This window comes from Ochotona curzoniae, unplaced genomic scaffold (assembly GCF_017591425.1).
Source record: "Ochotona curzoniae isolate NIBS_2020 unplaced genomic scaffold, NIBS_Ocur_1.0 contig_430, whole genome shotgun sequence".
In the NCBI taxonomy this organism is placed as follows: domain Eukaryota; kingdom Metazoa; phylum Chordata; class Mammalia; order Lagomorpha; family Ochotonidae; genus Ochotona; species Ochotona curzoniae.
In genome coordinates this window covers 16,888,785-16,903,179 of record NW_024466219.1, presented here as the reverse complement: position 1 = coordinate 16,903,179, position 14,395 = coordinate 16,888,785, and the positions used below count along the sequence as shown (strand labels likewise).

The following is a 14,395-nucleotide window of genomic DNA, read 5'->3' as shown; positions in this document are numbered from 1 at the left end:
TTCAAACTGAGAAATGTCCAATCAAACAAAAAGGGAAGTATGGGACTATTTGAAATAAGTTCAAGACTGTATTTTAGAATAAATTGTATGTACATGAAGAAAATGCCATATGGATCTAGATGTTTGGGACACAGATTGATTATAAGAATATGATTGCATTGCTCAAAAGGAGACCTTTCCCAAGAAGAATAGAATTTAGTCTTTGCAATTCTAGGGTTCAACTCCAGGATTTGGTCAAAGAGACTTAAACTCACTTTCACAGATTGGTGGCTTTGTCTCCCACTTGACAGTCTTGCCTGAGAGAACACATTCATTAGATGCGTGACCAAGGAGTCGGTACCTAACAGCAAAACATGGAAAAGAATTATTCTGTACATATTTTACCAGTATTCCTACAACACACATTTGTGGCAAAGCTGAAACATTAAAATGCTGGAGGAGGCTAAAGCCTGGCCTAAACAACACCTCTTCTTTCCAGCTTTTCTCATTTGTCTGTCTTACCCTCTCACCATTGAAAGGGATATATCTCTCTCCAGCAAGTACTAGCCAATCCAGACCCGGATAGCCTCCAAGAGCAGGCAAAATCAGGTGTATTCAGAGTGGCCTGGCCATAGACAAGATGTTTCTTCTCCTTCAACTCATAGTCACCTTTAGTTTTTACTTTCTTGTCTGTTGTAGATTGTATTGGGCACCAAAATTAGACAATTCAAAAATTTTATCTGATAGGCAGAGTGACACATAAAAAGAAAGATATCTTTCATTGGTTGATCCAATTCCCAAATAGCTACAGCAGCTAGAAATGGGTTAGGCTGAGACCAGGAGCCCAGAACTCCATCTGGGTATTCTGGGGCCATCTTCTGCTGCCTTCCTAGGCAGATTTTCCGGGAGCTGAACTGGAAATAGACAAGACAGGACTTGAACTGGCACTTCAATATGGGATTTTGGCATTGCAGACAGAGACTTAATTCACTGCACTACAATGCAGGGCAATTTTTTATATTCCAGTTTGATAATTTTCTTCTTGAATTCTGTTTTTCCTCTCAAATTCTTGTTGCCACTTTTTGGGGTTTAAATGTGCACACCCATACATAAATGAACAGTGCTATGTCATATTGCTTGAGGCATGTTTTTTGTAGGGAACAAGTTTTGATAGTTGATTCTATTGAAAGCCTTGGTTTTCAACAAAAAATTACACTAAATTTACTGAAATAAATGATACATTTGCTTTTGCCTCATCACCATCCTGTTCACTGCCTCTTTCATTCATTTCACAAGATCCAATAATGAGGATGAAACAATAACTAATAATGATCTTCTTCAAACATGAGGGGTTCTATTTCTTGCAAAAATTTCTTCCTTTGCCTTCTCTTCCCTTCGTTACATGGTCCAGATAGGTTCAACTTCTTTCATTGTTTCAATCACTTGGAAGTTAACATTCTTTTTCCATCAGGAATTTCTTTTTCATACATATGCATGTTGTGTGTGTCCACAAAATATAGATTGAAGTCCTATTCCCTGAATATGACATTGTCTGAATATGACCTTAATCTGGAAGCAGGGTCTTTGCACATGTAATCAAGTTAAGATGACACCATTAGAGTGGGCTAATCCATTATGACTAATGTATTTGTAAGAAGCGAGAACTTGGAACAATAACTTGCACACAGCATGAGGTGAAAACATACACACATATTTTAAATGGCCATATGAACATTATTCTGTCACCTGCCAAGGATGGTCTGGGAGAACTAGGAGCTGAAAGAGGCAAGGAGGATTCTCTTTAGATGACTCTAATGAACTACAGGCCTGCTAACATCTTGATTTTGTATTTCTAGTTTCCAGAACCAAGCTCTGAAAATGTCTGTTATTTTATGCTATCTATTCAGTGCCTTAACAAATTCATAACACTGCCTTCAGGAAGATTAGTCTGCTTCATGAATTCCCTTTTACCCAACCATGCCTGATCTCCGTTAACACTGTTTCGGTGCTGTCATTTCACCCTCTACCATTTCCTTCTCTCCAACTCAGGAAATGCGCTTCTTGTCTGGAATATACTGCCTTTATTTCTAGCATGGGCACAAATTTTTCTCCTAACCTTGTGATGCCTTTATTCATTTCAATCAGGAGTTAAGCATCTATATTCAAGCCTTTTAAGACCAGATAATACTAGCTTAAGAGTCCTCTCTGTGACTAAAAGGAAACATTTTTGTATCAGGGCTTTCAAACCAAGGGCTTTTGCTGAAAACTCACCCTTTATTGCAAGTATAATTAATTCTGGACCCATATTTGATGTCTGTAATGACATGCACCATGCCATTCAAAGGTTCTGGAGGATTTTCACATGATTTTCCTATGAGGAAAGAACAGACTGTTGGAACCAGGCAGAGTAAAATGAGGGTTTTGTTTGTTTAGTATAAAATGCCTCCAGTCTATGCATTTAATAATTTCACAGATTTTGCCCTTTGAGAAAACTCATTCATCAGACAGCCTTCTAATCAGCCACCTTCTAAGTACCCCAAACTTCCCTCCAGATCTGTCTTACCTCCACCTTCCAACCTTTATCAAATGTGAAGGACATTGGTGGCTTTACAGACAGCCAGTAAGTTTTAACTGCTCTCAAAGCATTTCTTCTCACATAGTTATTCAAACAGAATATTCATTTAGGGCTGGTCCACAACTCCCATGTTTACATGCATGCATCAGAATGTTTTATTTTGAAAATATTTCTTGAATGCCTAGCTTGAAAACAGTGAAGATCCTACAGAGACAAGAGAGCTGTCACTCACGTTTGCAGGCATCTTCGGGCTGTGACCAGGTCAGGTTTTCTAAACACCTGATGGCGAACGACTTCCCCATGTACCCAGGGCGACACTCGTAGTTTAAAAAAGTCCCAACGGGAAACTCAAATTCATTGGTTTGGGTTTTCAACTCAGCAAATTGAAAATGGTCCGGGGCTTTACAGTGACCTAGAGAAGAAAAAAAGCAGGAACACGTGTGCATGAACAAAAGGGTAGCCAGTGCTTTGCCTTTCTTGTGAAATTTTATGCAAGGAGAAAGTGAGTTTTTTAGATATGGACTAATAATTTCCTAGTATTTTTTGTAGTGAAAATTCAATAAGCACAGACTCATCAGAAAATATATTACCCAGAAGACTTGTCTGCTATCTGGTTTTTCCAGTTACACCATTTAGTGTAAAGATAGCTCTGGTTCAGTTTTTTCACATTTTTAAAATTGTTATTTTAAATTTTGAATTTTATGGTACAATTCTGTAGAATCTGGGATCCTCTCTCTCCCCTCTCATTCCTACCCACTGACTGATTTTCCCCATATCATCACAATAGCATAGTCCTTCAGAAGCAGTTATAATTCCATCAGTCTGTTAAGTGTGCCCCGACATTGCCGACACAGACAATGTCAGACAGTCCATTGTCTAGACATGTCTAACAGTTTCACTGGGAGTTCATCTATTGAAAGTAGGGATGCATGTCACATTTTTTTAGGAACCTTAAAGTATGCCCCTGCTCAGATTCCCTCATGCTTGTCTGGTTTCCTTATAACTTCAGTGTATCAGAAGTCTATCAGCGGGTCCAGAGCATAGGTGAAAAACTCATTGTTTCCTGGTACAGGGAAGATATTACCAATTTTCTAGCTCTGATTCCCAAGCCAGCTCTTTCAATAAAGAGTAACCAGCAACTATCATCTCTTGATCATAATTGAACTTTTCTTATTTCCAAGATGTCTTTAAGGGAAATTCAACTACCTATAATGCTTGTTTCCTTTTGGTCTTACAGCTTGAATGCTAGCTCTACTAGCTTCCATGCATGGAGTCCAGATCATTATATATATATAAAAAAGCAAACACAAACAAACAAACAAAAACCAGAAAAGACCCCAGTGCAGTAGTCTAGTGGTTAAAGTCCCCAGCATGCACTGCACCAGGATCCCATATGGGTGCTGGTTCTGATCCTGGCAGCCCCTCTTCCCATCCAGCTCTCTACTTGTGTCCTGGGAAAGCAGTTGAGCATGGCCCAAAGCCTTGGAACCCTGCACAGGCCTTGGAGACCCAGAAGAGGCTCTGGGCTCCTGGCTTTGGATCAGTGTAGCTCTGGCTGTTGCAGCCACTTGGGGAGTGAATGAACGGGCAGAAGATCTTCCTCTCTGTTTCTTCTTCTCTCTGTATATTTGACTTTCTAATGAAAATAAAAGAAATCTTTTTAAAAAAGCATTATCTTAGGGCAACTCATACAGGATGCTGATGTGGCATGCCCCTATTCTGCAATATAACTTATTCAACTGGGTCTGTAATCTCAGAATAGGGTTCTGATTTAAATATATATATATATATGATAGAACTTGAACATTGCTTTTCTGCTAATTCAGAAAAGCTGGGTCAGGTTATCTGTGTTTTTAAAAACCATAGTGTTGTGCCCAGCATGATAGTATAGCAGTTAAAGTCCTCGCCTTGAACATACCAGGATCCCATATAGGTGCCGGTTCTAATCCTGGCGGCTCCACTCCCCATCTACTACCCTGCTTGTGGCCTAGGAAAGCAGTCGCAGTCGAGAATGCCCAAAGCTTTGGGACCCTGCACTGCTATGGGAGACCTGCAAGAGGCTCCTAGCTTCGGATTGGCTCAACTCCAGCCATTTCAGCCACTTGGGGAGTGAACCATCGGACAGATGATCTTCCTCTGTCTCTCCTCCTCTCTGTATATCTGGCTTTCCAATAAAAATAAATAAATTCCTTAAAAAAAACATAGTGTTGAAAAAGAATGTGAGAACAAAAAATGAATTCTCTGTTCCTTTTAGAATTGCTCTTCTCAGATTTCCCCATTGGACATTTTTTATATCATGCATAGGGTCACTTGTACAAATTCTCCTCTCTGTTTTCACCTCCTGAATGTGGGTGTCTTGGTGGGGGAATGTGTCTTAGTCAATTTTCTCCAGAACCTATAAATATACACTCTCTTTATTTTGCATTCTCTCTTTATTTTTCTCTGTATCAAAGGGGGAAATTCTTCAAGGGCAAAAGCAAATAAGCTTCATTTTTAATTTAGAACTTAGTCCAAAGAGGCCAAATGAATCCCTGGTTTGTTGACAATGTGGCCAAATTTTCAGACAATACACTGGGGTCTCTGGCCATATAGGTTAGTACAAGTGATTTTGTCTGGCATTCTACTGTGATGGCCTTGCATCCTCCTACAACCTGTGAAGATGGTTAATGTATACGGGTTAAGACTCATGGAAACTTAGTTTCAATTTCTATAATTTGCAAGAATATTATTTCTTATTCTAAGAACCTCCCTACCATCTACCACCCTATCCTGTTTATCATCACCTCTTCCCAGCAGCAAAGATCATTAGAAACTTTTGTGCTGATTTCTCCTAGAATTGTTTATTACTGGCTTGGTATTTGTATCATTTGGTATTTGTATCATGACTAAATGCCACCCTGTAGTTACAGGAATGGAGAAGTGGTAGGTCTGGGATAAGGAGAATCATACACTCACCTGGAAGTTCACAGCGAGGGGCAGGACTGCTCCAAACCCCATTTCCTTGACTGTCATTCACGCAGTAGATGGTGCTCTCGCCAATGAGGACGAGGGTCAGCCCTTTGTCGGGGTGGGGGTCACATGTGTAAGTTACTGCTTTTCCAAAGGGAAAGAGTTCTGAAGGTTTTCCTGTGTGTCTCCCGTTAAGGATGGCTGGAGGACTTGGACAAAAGATTTCTGGAAAGAAGGTGGGTTTCATTAAGAGATTTCACCAGGGAGATTCTGCAGTCATGAGGTGTTATGATTAGTGTCAAATAAATAAATAAATAAATAAGTAAATCTAAAGAGAAACATGTACCCATTAGGCTTAGAATGAAATGGACTGAAAGAAATGAAGTCTCAATCAAAGTTGTTGTAAAAGTACAAAAGAAATGTGACTGAATCTTCCAGAACATTGTTAATTTTTAAAAATTAAATATCAAAACTTTAAAGGAGAAATAACCACTATAAAGGATGATACATTCTTCCAACATCTATTAATTGAGCACTTATCTGTCTGAGCTATTCAACAAGGCCCTGGCATGAGGTAGTCTTTGTCCTTCAGAGAATTTACATTATTGGACAAGGTTTCTAAACTGCATTTCATTTATACAAATTACCTGAAGCCTTGCCTTCACAATTTATTTATACTGGTCATCAATCTCAATGATGACAATTACAATGACTTTAAATAGACACAGTCAATGTAAAACAAACATGGATTCAGATGTGTTTGGTTTTCAAGATTTCTGGGTCTGTTCATGACTTACTTTCTCCTAGTCCCTACCAGATTTCAAATTGTTCTTTCTGTTTTCTCAGTATCCATTTAGGATAATCCCTTCCTTATTTCTAATTGATGTGCATAATTAGGCTTGGAATTTGGAAGAAGTAGTTTTAAAGCAGTAAGCCTTGTGAAAAGACAGATAAAGAGTAGGAATATTGACTAATAGCTGAGCTCACATGGCATGACACTGTAATAGCCACTTCTCATATTGCTTCAAGGAAGGAAGGAAGGAAAGGAAAAGGTAAGACAAAGAAATTTGTCCAAGTTTCATATTTTCTCAACTCTTCTGCCTTTGCTGTCAAACCACATAAGATGTGTCAAATAGAGCACGTAATTCCATCTGACAGACTAAGGTGATGTCTCCAAGCCAGGAAGTATACACAGTGAATCACAACAAAGCCTTATTAAAATAACCCACTTCCAACAGTCATACAGAATAGGAAACAGAAGAAGCAAAAGCAAGGTAGGTCATAGATTAAAATACTGAACTAGTCAAGTGGAGAGAGTGGCCTGAAATGTTATTTCTTCTACTTACGCTCACACACAGGAACACTGCTATTCCAATGGCTTTCCATCCCAACTAAGACACAATGACTGGAAGAACTGCCCCTTAGTCTGAACCTACAGAAGAAAATGGCCATGAATAGACAAGCTGTTTTTTGTCAAAGTGCTATTCATTTTGCAGTCTGAAGCTCAGGCATAGAACTCAGGAGTTTGAGAATCTGAAGCCAGCAGGTGTCATTTTGGGAAAATTGCAGTCTACCCTGAAGGAACAACACAGAATGGTAAAGCACAGCAATTTGGTCTCACAGAAGTCCTTGCTTGCCCCCAAACAAGGTAGACCTGATTAAACTGCCATCTCCTCTACTCTGGACCTTAACTTCTCATCCCATAATGAATCTAGTAAACTTGCAGCATCCTGAGCTCAGGGACTTTGCTGTCTGTGCTTGATAGTTTCCAGGCAGAGGCGCACACTCTGTGTGTGAGATTCACAAGAGTGAGCCCGTGGCTGGTTTCTAAGCATGTGATGTGTCACTGGATTGTTCAAAAGCTTGTTCTTGCACTTTCACTGCAATCAAAAAGTTAACTGAAGTAATTCTTACATAATCTCTGGTTGTTGGTGTAAGTAAGCTTTTTGTCACATATCACTCTTTTTTTCATAGTTGATTTTTTTTTCACATAAGGTGCTATCTGTATTTGTATGATTATTATACATATGAAATACACATAATATGCTATTTGACTTTGAACTTGCCATTTAATACATGTTGTAACTTTTCCTTCAGATCTCACATGTTCTATATGTCTTTCACTTTTACTATAAACCCATAAAAAATTTAATCTCCCTGAATATTTGCTTTATTTATTTCACTCTGTTTATTTGAAAGGCAGATGAGAAAGAGAGAGAGAGAGAGAGAGAGAGACAGAGAGACAGAGAGACAGAGAGACAGAGAGATAGAAAATGAATTGCCTGAAACAGCCAGGCTGAAGCCAGGCAGGATCTCCGTCAGGGTCTCCCATGTGGGTAGCGAAAGCTCAAGTGCTTGAGCCATCACCTGTTGCTTCTCAGGGTGTGCATTAACAAGAATCTGGGTTACAGTCAGAGAAGGAACTCAATTCCCAGCACTCAGATATGGGATGTGAGTGTCACAGCAGTGGGTTAACCTTCTGCTTCTCAATGATTGTCTCTGAGTATTTTTTTAAAGCTGTAATGATCCTCCCTTGTTGACAAACCTCTGACCTTAATTTCAATGCCCTGGTGGTCAAGAAAGTCCACACTCACCCTTCCCCACAAACAAAGGACACTTTGGCTCCAAGCTGCAGATTAAATGGAAGTAGCACACGACCATTAGGGAGTTGATCCAGGAAATCATCACAGGATTTTACTAAGAGGAAAAGAAAAACAAGGAGAAGTGACAGTGGTACATGGAGAATAAAAACACCAGCTAAAAATGGTAGGTGAGAGTTGTGTGCACCTGCACATATAGGGGCTATGGGGCTCCAGGTTCCCTGTGGTGTGCAGTGCAGGGCAGCAGCTCCTCTGAGGTCATAGCCAGGCTCACAGCTGTAGATCACTTCCTGCCCAGGGGAAAACATGTCCTTGTTGCTTTGGGTGTGTTCACCATGCAGGATTTTTGGAGGTGGTTGACACACTGTGGAAAGTGAACCAAAGTACAATTAATCGTGTGAAAGTAACTTCTCAGAGAATGATAGCTATAACTCTTTATGTAAAAAGAAAATCTGGTAGATTAACACTCTTATTTTATTGATGACAAATAAATACACACATACACAAAATGAGGGTGTCTGTAAAATTCATGGAAGTGATAACGTAGCACTGGATCAGAATCCTTAACTCATTGATTTCCATTTGAAGTACCAGTATACATCGAACAGTACATGGCAGATGCTACTTTATAGAATGTTTCATTTCTGCTTCTGCAGTTAAAAAAAAAAACATGTATGGTTGCCAAAGCATCAGGTCTTGATACTTCTCTTCAAGGGAGGCATCACCAATGTACTGCTCCATAGCTGAGGCAGTAAGGAGTGCCCATGTCTGTGTCAGCTAACAGATTCTCCTATTCCTACAATACCCTGTGCAACACACAGGTTTGTACATTTATTCCCATCTCTTCAGTAAGGTCCTCTCTCAGTGACTGTCTAGTTCAGGTTGGTGGGGGAATCTCAGTCTCCTTGCATGCTCTGTAGAACAAGGTGCCCCTCAGCCATCTATTTCGTGGAGTGAGAAGGTGGGCAACCACTGAACAAACTCTTTTGAACACCTACAGTCATTAGACGCACAGTCACTGAATGTGGAATGTTGTACTGAGTCTGTCTTTTTACAGAGTCGATTTGAACTCCATGAATCAGTATGTCTTTGGGTCTCAAGAAAATGGCCTAAAACTATTGTAAAATGAAAACCCATTTTATTTTTGCTTTGAGCAAGTTAGTTCCTTTCTCTGGACTTTTTCTGCCCAGTATAAAATGGGAGATTGGCTTGGAATAAATGAGCTCTTGGGGAGCTTATAAATATTCTGATGCTATTGAATCAATTTTCAGGGCCCAGCATGGTAGCCTAGTGGCAAAAGTCCTTGCCTTGCATGCACCGGGATCCCATATGGACATCAGTTTGTATCCCAGCTGCTCCACTTCCTGTCCAGCTCCCTGTTTGTGGCCTGGGAAAGCAGTTGAAGATGCCCCAAAACTTTAGCCCCATGTGGAAAATCTGGAAGAAGTTGCTGAATCCTGGCTTTGGATTGGCTCAACTCTGGTCATTGTGGCCAATTGGGGAATGAACCAGCCGATGGAAGATCTTTCTCTCTGTCTCTCCTTATCTCTGTAAATCTGACTGTCCAATAAAACGAAATAGGTCTTTAAAAAGGGGGGTGGGACTCCATTTTCAGCACACAATGCTGCAGCATTTCCCTTGACAAGCACTGGCATGGGATATTCAAGTGCTGCACTAGTTGATTGGCAGCCAATCCCTCCTACCCGCTGCCCTGCCCTGCCACTTCACATTATACACTCCCTTTTGACTGCTAGAGCTGCAAACCTGAAAATTACAATTGCTTGTCTTCCTAGGCAGCTGGGTTCTGGTTCACTCTACCAGTTATAAGCACATTACAGAACATTAAAGGGTAGACAGATAACAAAAGTCATTCTATTTTAGGGGGCAGCTTGGGCAGGTGCAGTGTTGGTGGCTCTCAACAGCAGTGTTAGCTCTAGCAGTGTCAGTGACTTTGGCTTTAAACACAGCAGCTACATTCTGGCACCTTAGTAGTGGCATTTCAGCCATGAATGTAGGCTACCATGCTCTAGTAATGGAGAAGCAGCAGTTCAGGCAACATTGCTTTCCTCCATTCGCTCTTCCTGCCCTGCCGATACCTATATAGCTTATGACCTGCATGAAACACCTCATTTCTCGTAGGATCTAGGGTGGCTCAGGTTTCCTGTTGGTACAGTTCAGGCTTTGAAGTTTCGCAGATTGGAGGTGCAGCCTGCACTACAGGTCAGTGTCAGTTTCATCAAAGTACTTACCCTAAGACTCATTTTCTCTGTATAACATGGATTTAGGAGTGAAACAAACACATGCTCTGTATTTTAGTCCCTGTCCAGAGGGCCTATTCATTGCATTTGTGTATTCACAATTATTATGCTTATGGCTAAGATGCTGGAGGTGGGAGACGGACATTTGGCAGCAGATTTTCTATCAGAATCTCAAGCAAACACATTTCTTGCTCACATTCGGCTTTGCTTCTCAATTTGAACACATGTTTACACAGACACAGACACACACATACACAATGCATAAATGCACATAAACTCCTTGATTTTATATTCTCTCCCAAGAAACTTTACTCACCCAACCTGTTCACCTCCCCAGAACAAACATTGAATTTGCCTGCAACAACTCACCCTTCCCAGGCCCCAGAGAGACTCACCAATGGTGCAGAGTGGCAGCTCCGGCTCCCACTTGTTTAGGGCCTGGCACCGCACTTTACTGGGTCCTTGCATGACAAAGCCAGGCTGACATTTCAATTCCACAATTTCATTTAAGGAGAACAAGCTCTTGTGCTCCGATACCATGACTGCATTTTCCACGTCTGGAGGTGTGCATTTATTAGGTACAATGCACTGAGGAGGGGGGCCGCTCCAGGTGCCAACCTGGTCATCCTGGCTGGTGCAATATATTGAGGGCTGCCCGATGAGTTCAAACTTGCTTTCTCCTTCTTTGTTAGTGTTGCAGCGATAGGTCACTACCATTCCATATTGAAAATCTTCGTTGTTAACATTCTGGAAGTTTCCATTGGCAATGGCTGGGGGTGGTGAACAAAGAATTCCTGGGAAAGGGAAAAGCAGGTTTAAGTTTGTTTTTGTTTATTCAAAAGACAAGCAACAGAGAGAGAAAGAGATCTTCCATGCCCGAATACCCACAGTAGTCAGGCCAAAGCCAGGAGCCATGAACTCTGTGGGTGGCAGGTAACCAGCTACCTGGGCCATCATCTGCTGCCTCCCACGATGTGTATTAGCAGGAAACTGAATAGGAAGCCAAAATGATTCAAAATTTTAGATGGAATACAAACAGCCAAGAACTGCCAAGTAAATGTTGAAAAAGGTACATAATTAGAAGCTATCAAATTAAACCAGTGGGACAGAAACTTGTCTGGAATGAGACTAATGCATAACATCACCTAACCTATGACTGTAGTGTTACTGCATTGCATTATGAAGCAAATAGTGTTTCAAACCAATGGTATTCATCATTGTTCACCCTCAGTACATCACAGTGCTGGCTCCTCCATAAATTCATGAAACTTGATGAATACCGATTTCAGAAGTTGTTACTGGTTTCGCAAGTAGAAAGATTGATTATTATGCTAAGTGTGGTGGAGCCACACAATTCCAAGTCAACATGTAAAACTAAGGTTGGAAGGCTTATATGCATTTAAAAGTTCAGATTTAGAAAGGTTATTGCCAGGATGAGGAAATGGTTTCCAAGAACACGTTTGTGAGCATGACAGCTTCTTCATTTATCTGAGGACAGAGTGCACAAAAGGAATGCAATGAATATTTCTATAATTCCAAGGGAAAACCAGACTTTATCAATGAAAATAATAAGAAATAATTCAACTCACTCTCACAGATGGGCATTTTAGTATCCCAGGAGACACCATTATCTGACAGAAGGCATTCTGCTGAGGAGGAACCAATGAGGCGATATCTAGAAGCAAAGAATAAGGGACATTATCATCTAAATACACAGGTACCCTGCCTGCTTACATGGCTACTTCCAAGGGATCACAATCTTGGAGAGTTCCGAAGATCTTCTACATTCCTAATGCTATCACTTCCATTCATTGGAAATCTTCCTTTGGACTTACTGATTTTCTTCTTTGTGACTTTTCAACTGATGAGATTTTTCTTCACAACTCAAACAATGCAATTTTGTATAACCTAAGGTAAATTATAGTTATTTCCTACAAATCTCACTTAAAAAAAAAAAGCTATCCAAACTTCTTGAGTGCAGACAAAATCTCACGTACCTACTCACATTCACATGTATATTCCCACTGTAGGCATTTCTTACGCCTTGCGTTAGTGTGTGAATTCATGGGCAGATGGATGCGTTTATGTACATTTGAAACAGTCATGACATGTATCTCACCTGAGGTCACATACATATTTTCTTAGAGTGTTACCTAAGTTTGCCATTTTAGAGGGGGCGGTAGTAATACACACAGGTACTGTGTTTTTAATTTCCAATTCCAGTTGTTTATTGCTGGTATATAAGAAAGGACATCTCTGTAGGTTTATATATGCATAGGTTTCAGTACCCACTACTACAGTAAGAACTACAGCAACTGCTCTGCAAGGATCTGTGAACAGTCCTTTGGGGATCACACTCACCTTGTTCCTTTTCATTCCTGATGTTCTGCCCCTATTCTTAATCTCTGAAAGGAAGTACAAGCAAAAGCAATTTCTGATGAGCTAGAACTTAAAGCTGGGAATTGGAATTTTCCCTTCAGTGGGAGACTGAATACAGCTTGAGGGGAAGGTGGAATCAAAGGAAAGTCTATTTAGGAGGGGAAAAAATTTTGAAATCCACACAGCGTTTTTTTTTTTTTCACTTGCCTAAGATGGTCTGTGACTACCAGGAGTTGGCAGAGGCAAGGAAGATCCTAGAAGATCAAAAGCACAGTCCTGCCGACCCCTTGATTTGGACTTCCAAAGCTCCAAGAGTTTTTGTCATTTGAAGCCATCCACATTGTGGTGCTTGCATAGAGCAACCCTAGGAAACTCGCAGTGCTGTGGTCAGGGACATGTCTCCCCAGGGCTGCTGAAACCTCCCTTTCTCCTGGAGGTGCCGACTCTGCGTTCATGCCCTTGCGTGCTCTGACTTTCCCCTCCCCTCATTTCCTTCCCTCCCACCCAGGAAATACCTTATGTGTCTGGAATGCACTCTGTCCTAGCTTCCAGCAAGGATGCAGTTTTTTTTTTTTCTCCTAACCTGTGATAACTTAAATAATTTCAATCAGGAGTTAAACACTATCTATGCACAAGCTTTTTTTAAAGAACAGGTGGTATTAGCCTAGCAGTACACTGTAAATTATCACTAAAAAGGAGCATTTCTGTATCAGGGCTGTCCTCAAACCAAGAGCTGTTGCTTCCAACTCACCCTTCATTACAAGAATAATTAATTCTGGACCCATATTTGATGTCTGTGATGACATGCACCATGCCATTCTTAGGATCTGGAGGATTTTCACATGATTTTCCTATGAGGAAGGAACAGAATGTTGGAACCAGGCAGAAAAATACGATCCTTTTTTTTTTCTTCTGTAAGTATGCAGTATCCCCACCTGTCTGTTGCTTACTTAAAAGCCTAAGCAGCTGTGATGACTTCAAAAAATTTTACCACCTTGTGTATCTCACTAGACAGTGTTAGGACTAGGCACTAGTTAGTACCACTTTCCAAAAGATCTCCCTCCTGTTCTGTCTCATCCTTACACTGTTCCTCCCAGAAAAATGTTCAGTGTCATTTATGACCGAAGTGTCATACTCTGTATTTCAAAGGTCTAAGAGTCTGGAATTTTTCTTATTTATTATTGTTATAAATGGGGGTTTTGCTCCCATCATGCCTTGTGATGGTCATTTCTGATTAGATGAGCCTACAGTAAAAGCCTCAGGAACTCAAAACACAAGGGAAACATGATCTACAAGAATAACATACATTACTGCCTTGGACAAAGTGATTACGTCAAATGTGTCTTGTAAAATTTGAATAAATTGAACCAGATCTTACAAATATGTGACCTGCAGAAAGGAGTTTCCATCCAGAGCTACTCAGTTACTCACGTTGACATTTGCCTTCTGCGCCTGTCCAGACCAAGTTTTCTTCACAGGTGATAAGGAACTGCCTTTTAATATAACCAGGACGGCATTCATACTTCAGAGATGTCCCAATGGGAAACTCAGAGGCATCCATTGGACTTGTAGGCCTGGCGAAGGGAAGCCACTGTGGGGTCTCACATTGACCTTGAGATCAACATCACAGCAACGTTAGAGTTAACAGAGAATTT

General features: G+C 40.7%; 1 protein-coding gene across 1 annotated transcript in view; it reads right to left on the bottom strand.

Moving 5' to 3' along the window:
- CR1 (complement C3b/C4b receptor 1 (Knops blood group)) overlaps window positions 1–14,395 on the bottom strand; it is a 102,543-nt gene that overhangs the window by 41,472 nt on the left and 46,676 nt on the right. The window contains 11 exon segments of the mRNA XM_040985794.1: window positions 255–340; window positions 2,251–2,350; window positions 2,787–2,966; window positions 5,510–5,728; window positions 6,850–6,935; window positions 8,098–8,200; window positions 8,291–8,467; window positions 10,757–11,155; window positions 11,951–12,036; window positions 13,492–13,591; window positions 14,172–14,351. Coding sequence (XP_040841728.1) covers window positions 255–340; window positions 2,251–2,350; window positions 2,787–2,966; window positions 5,510–5,728; window positions 6,850–6,935; window positions 8,098–8,200; window positions 8,291–8,467; window positions 10,757–11,155; window positions 11,951–12,036; window positions 13,492–13,591; window positions 14,172–14,351 — 1,716 coding nt within the window.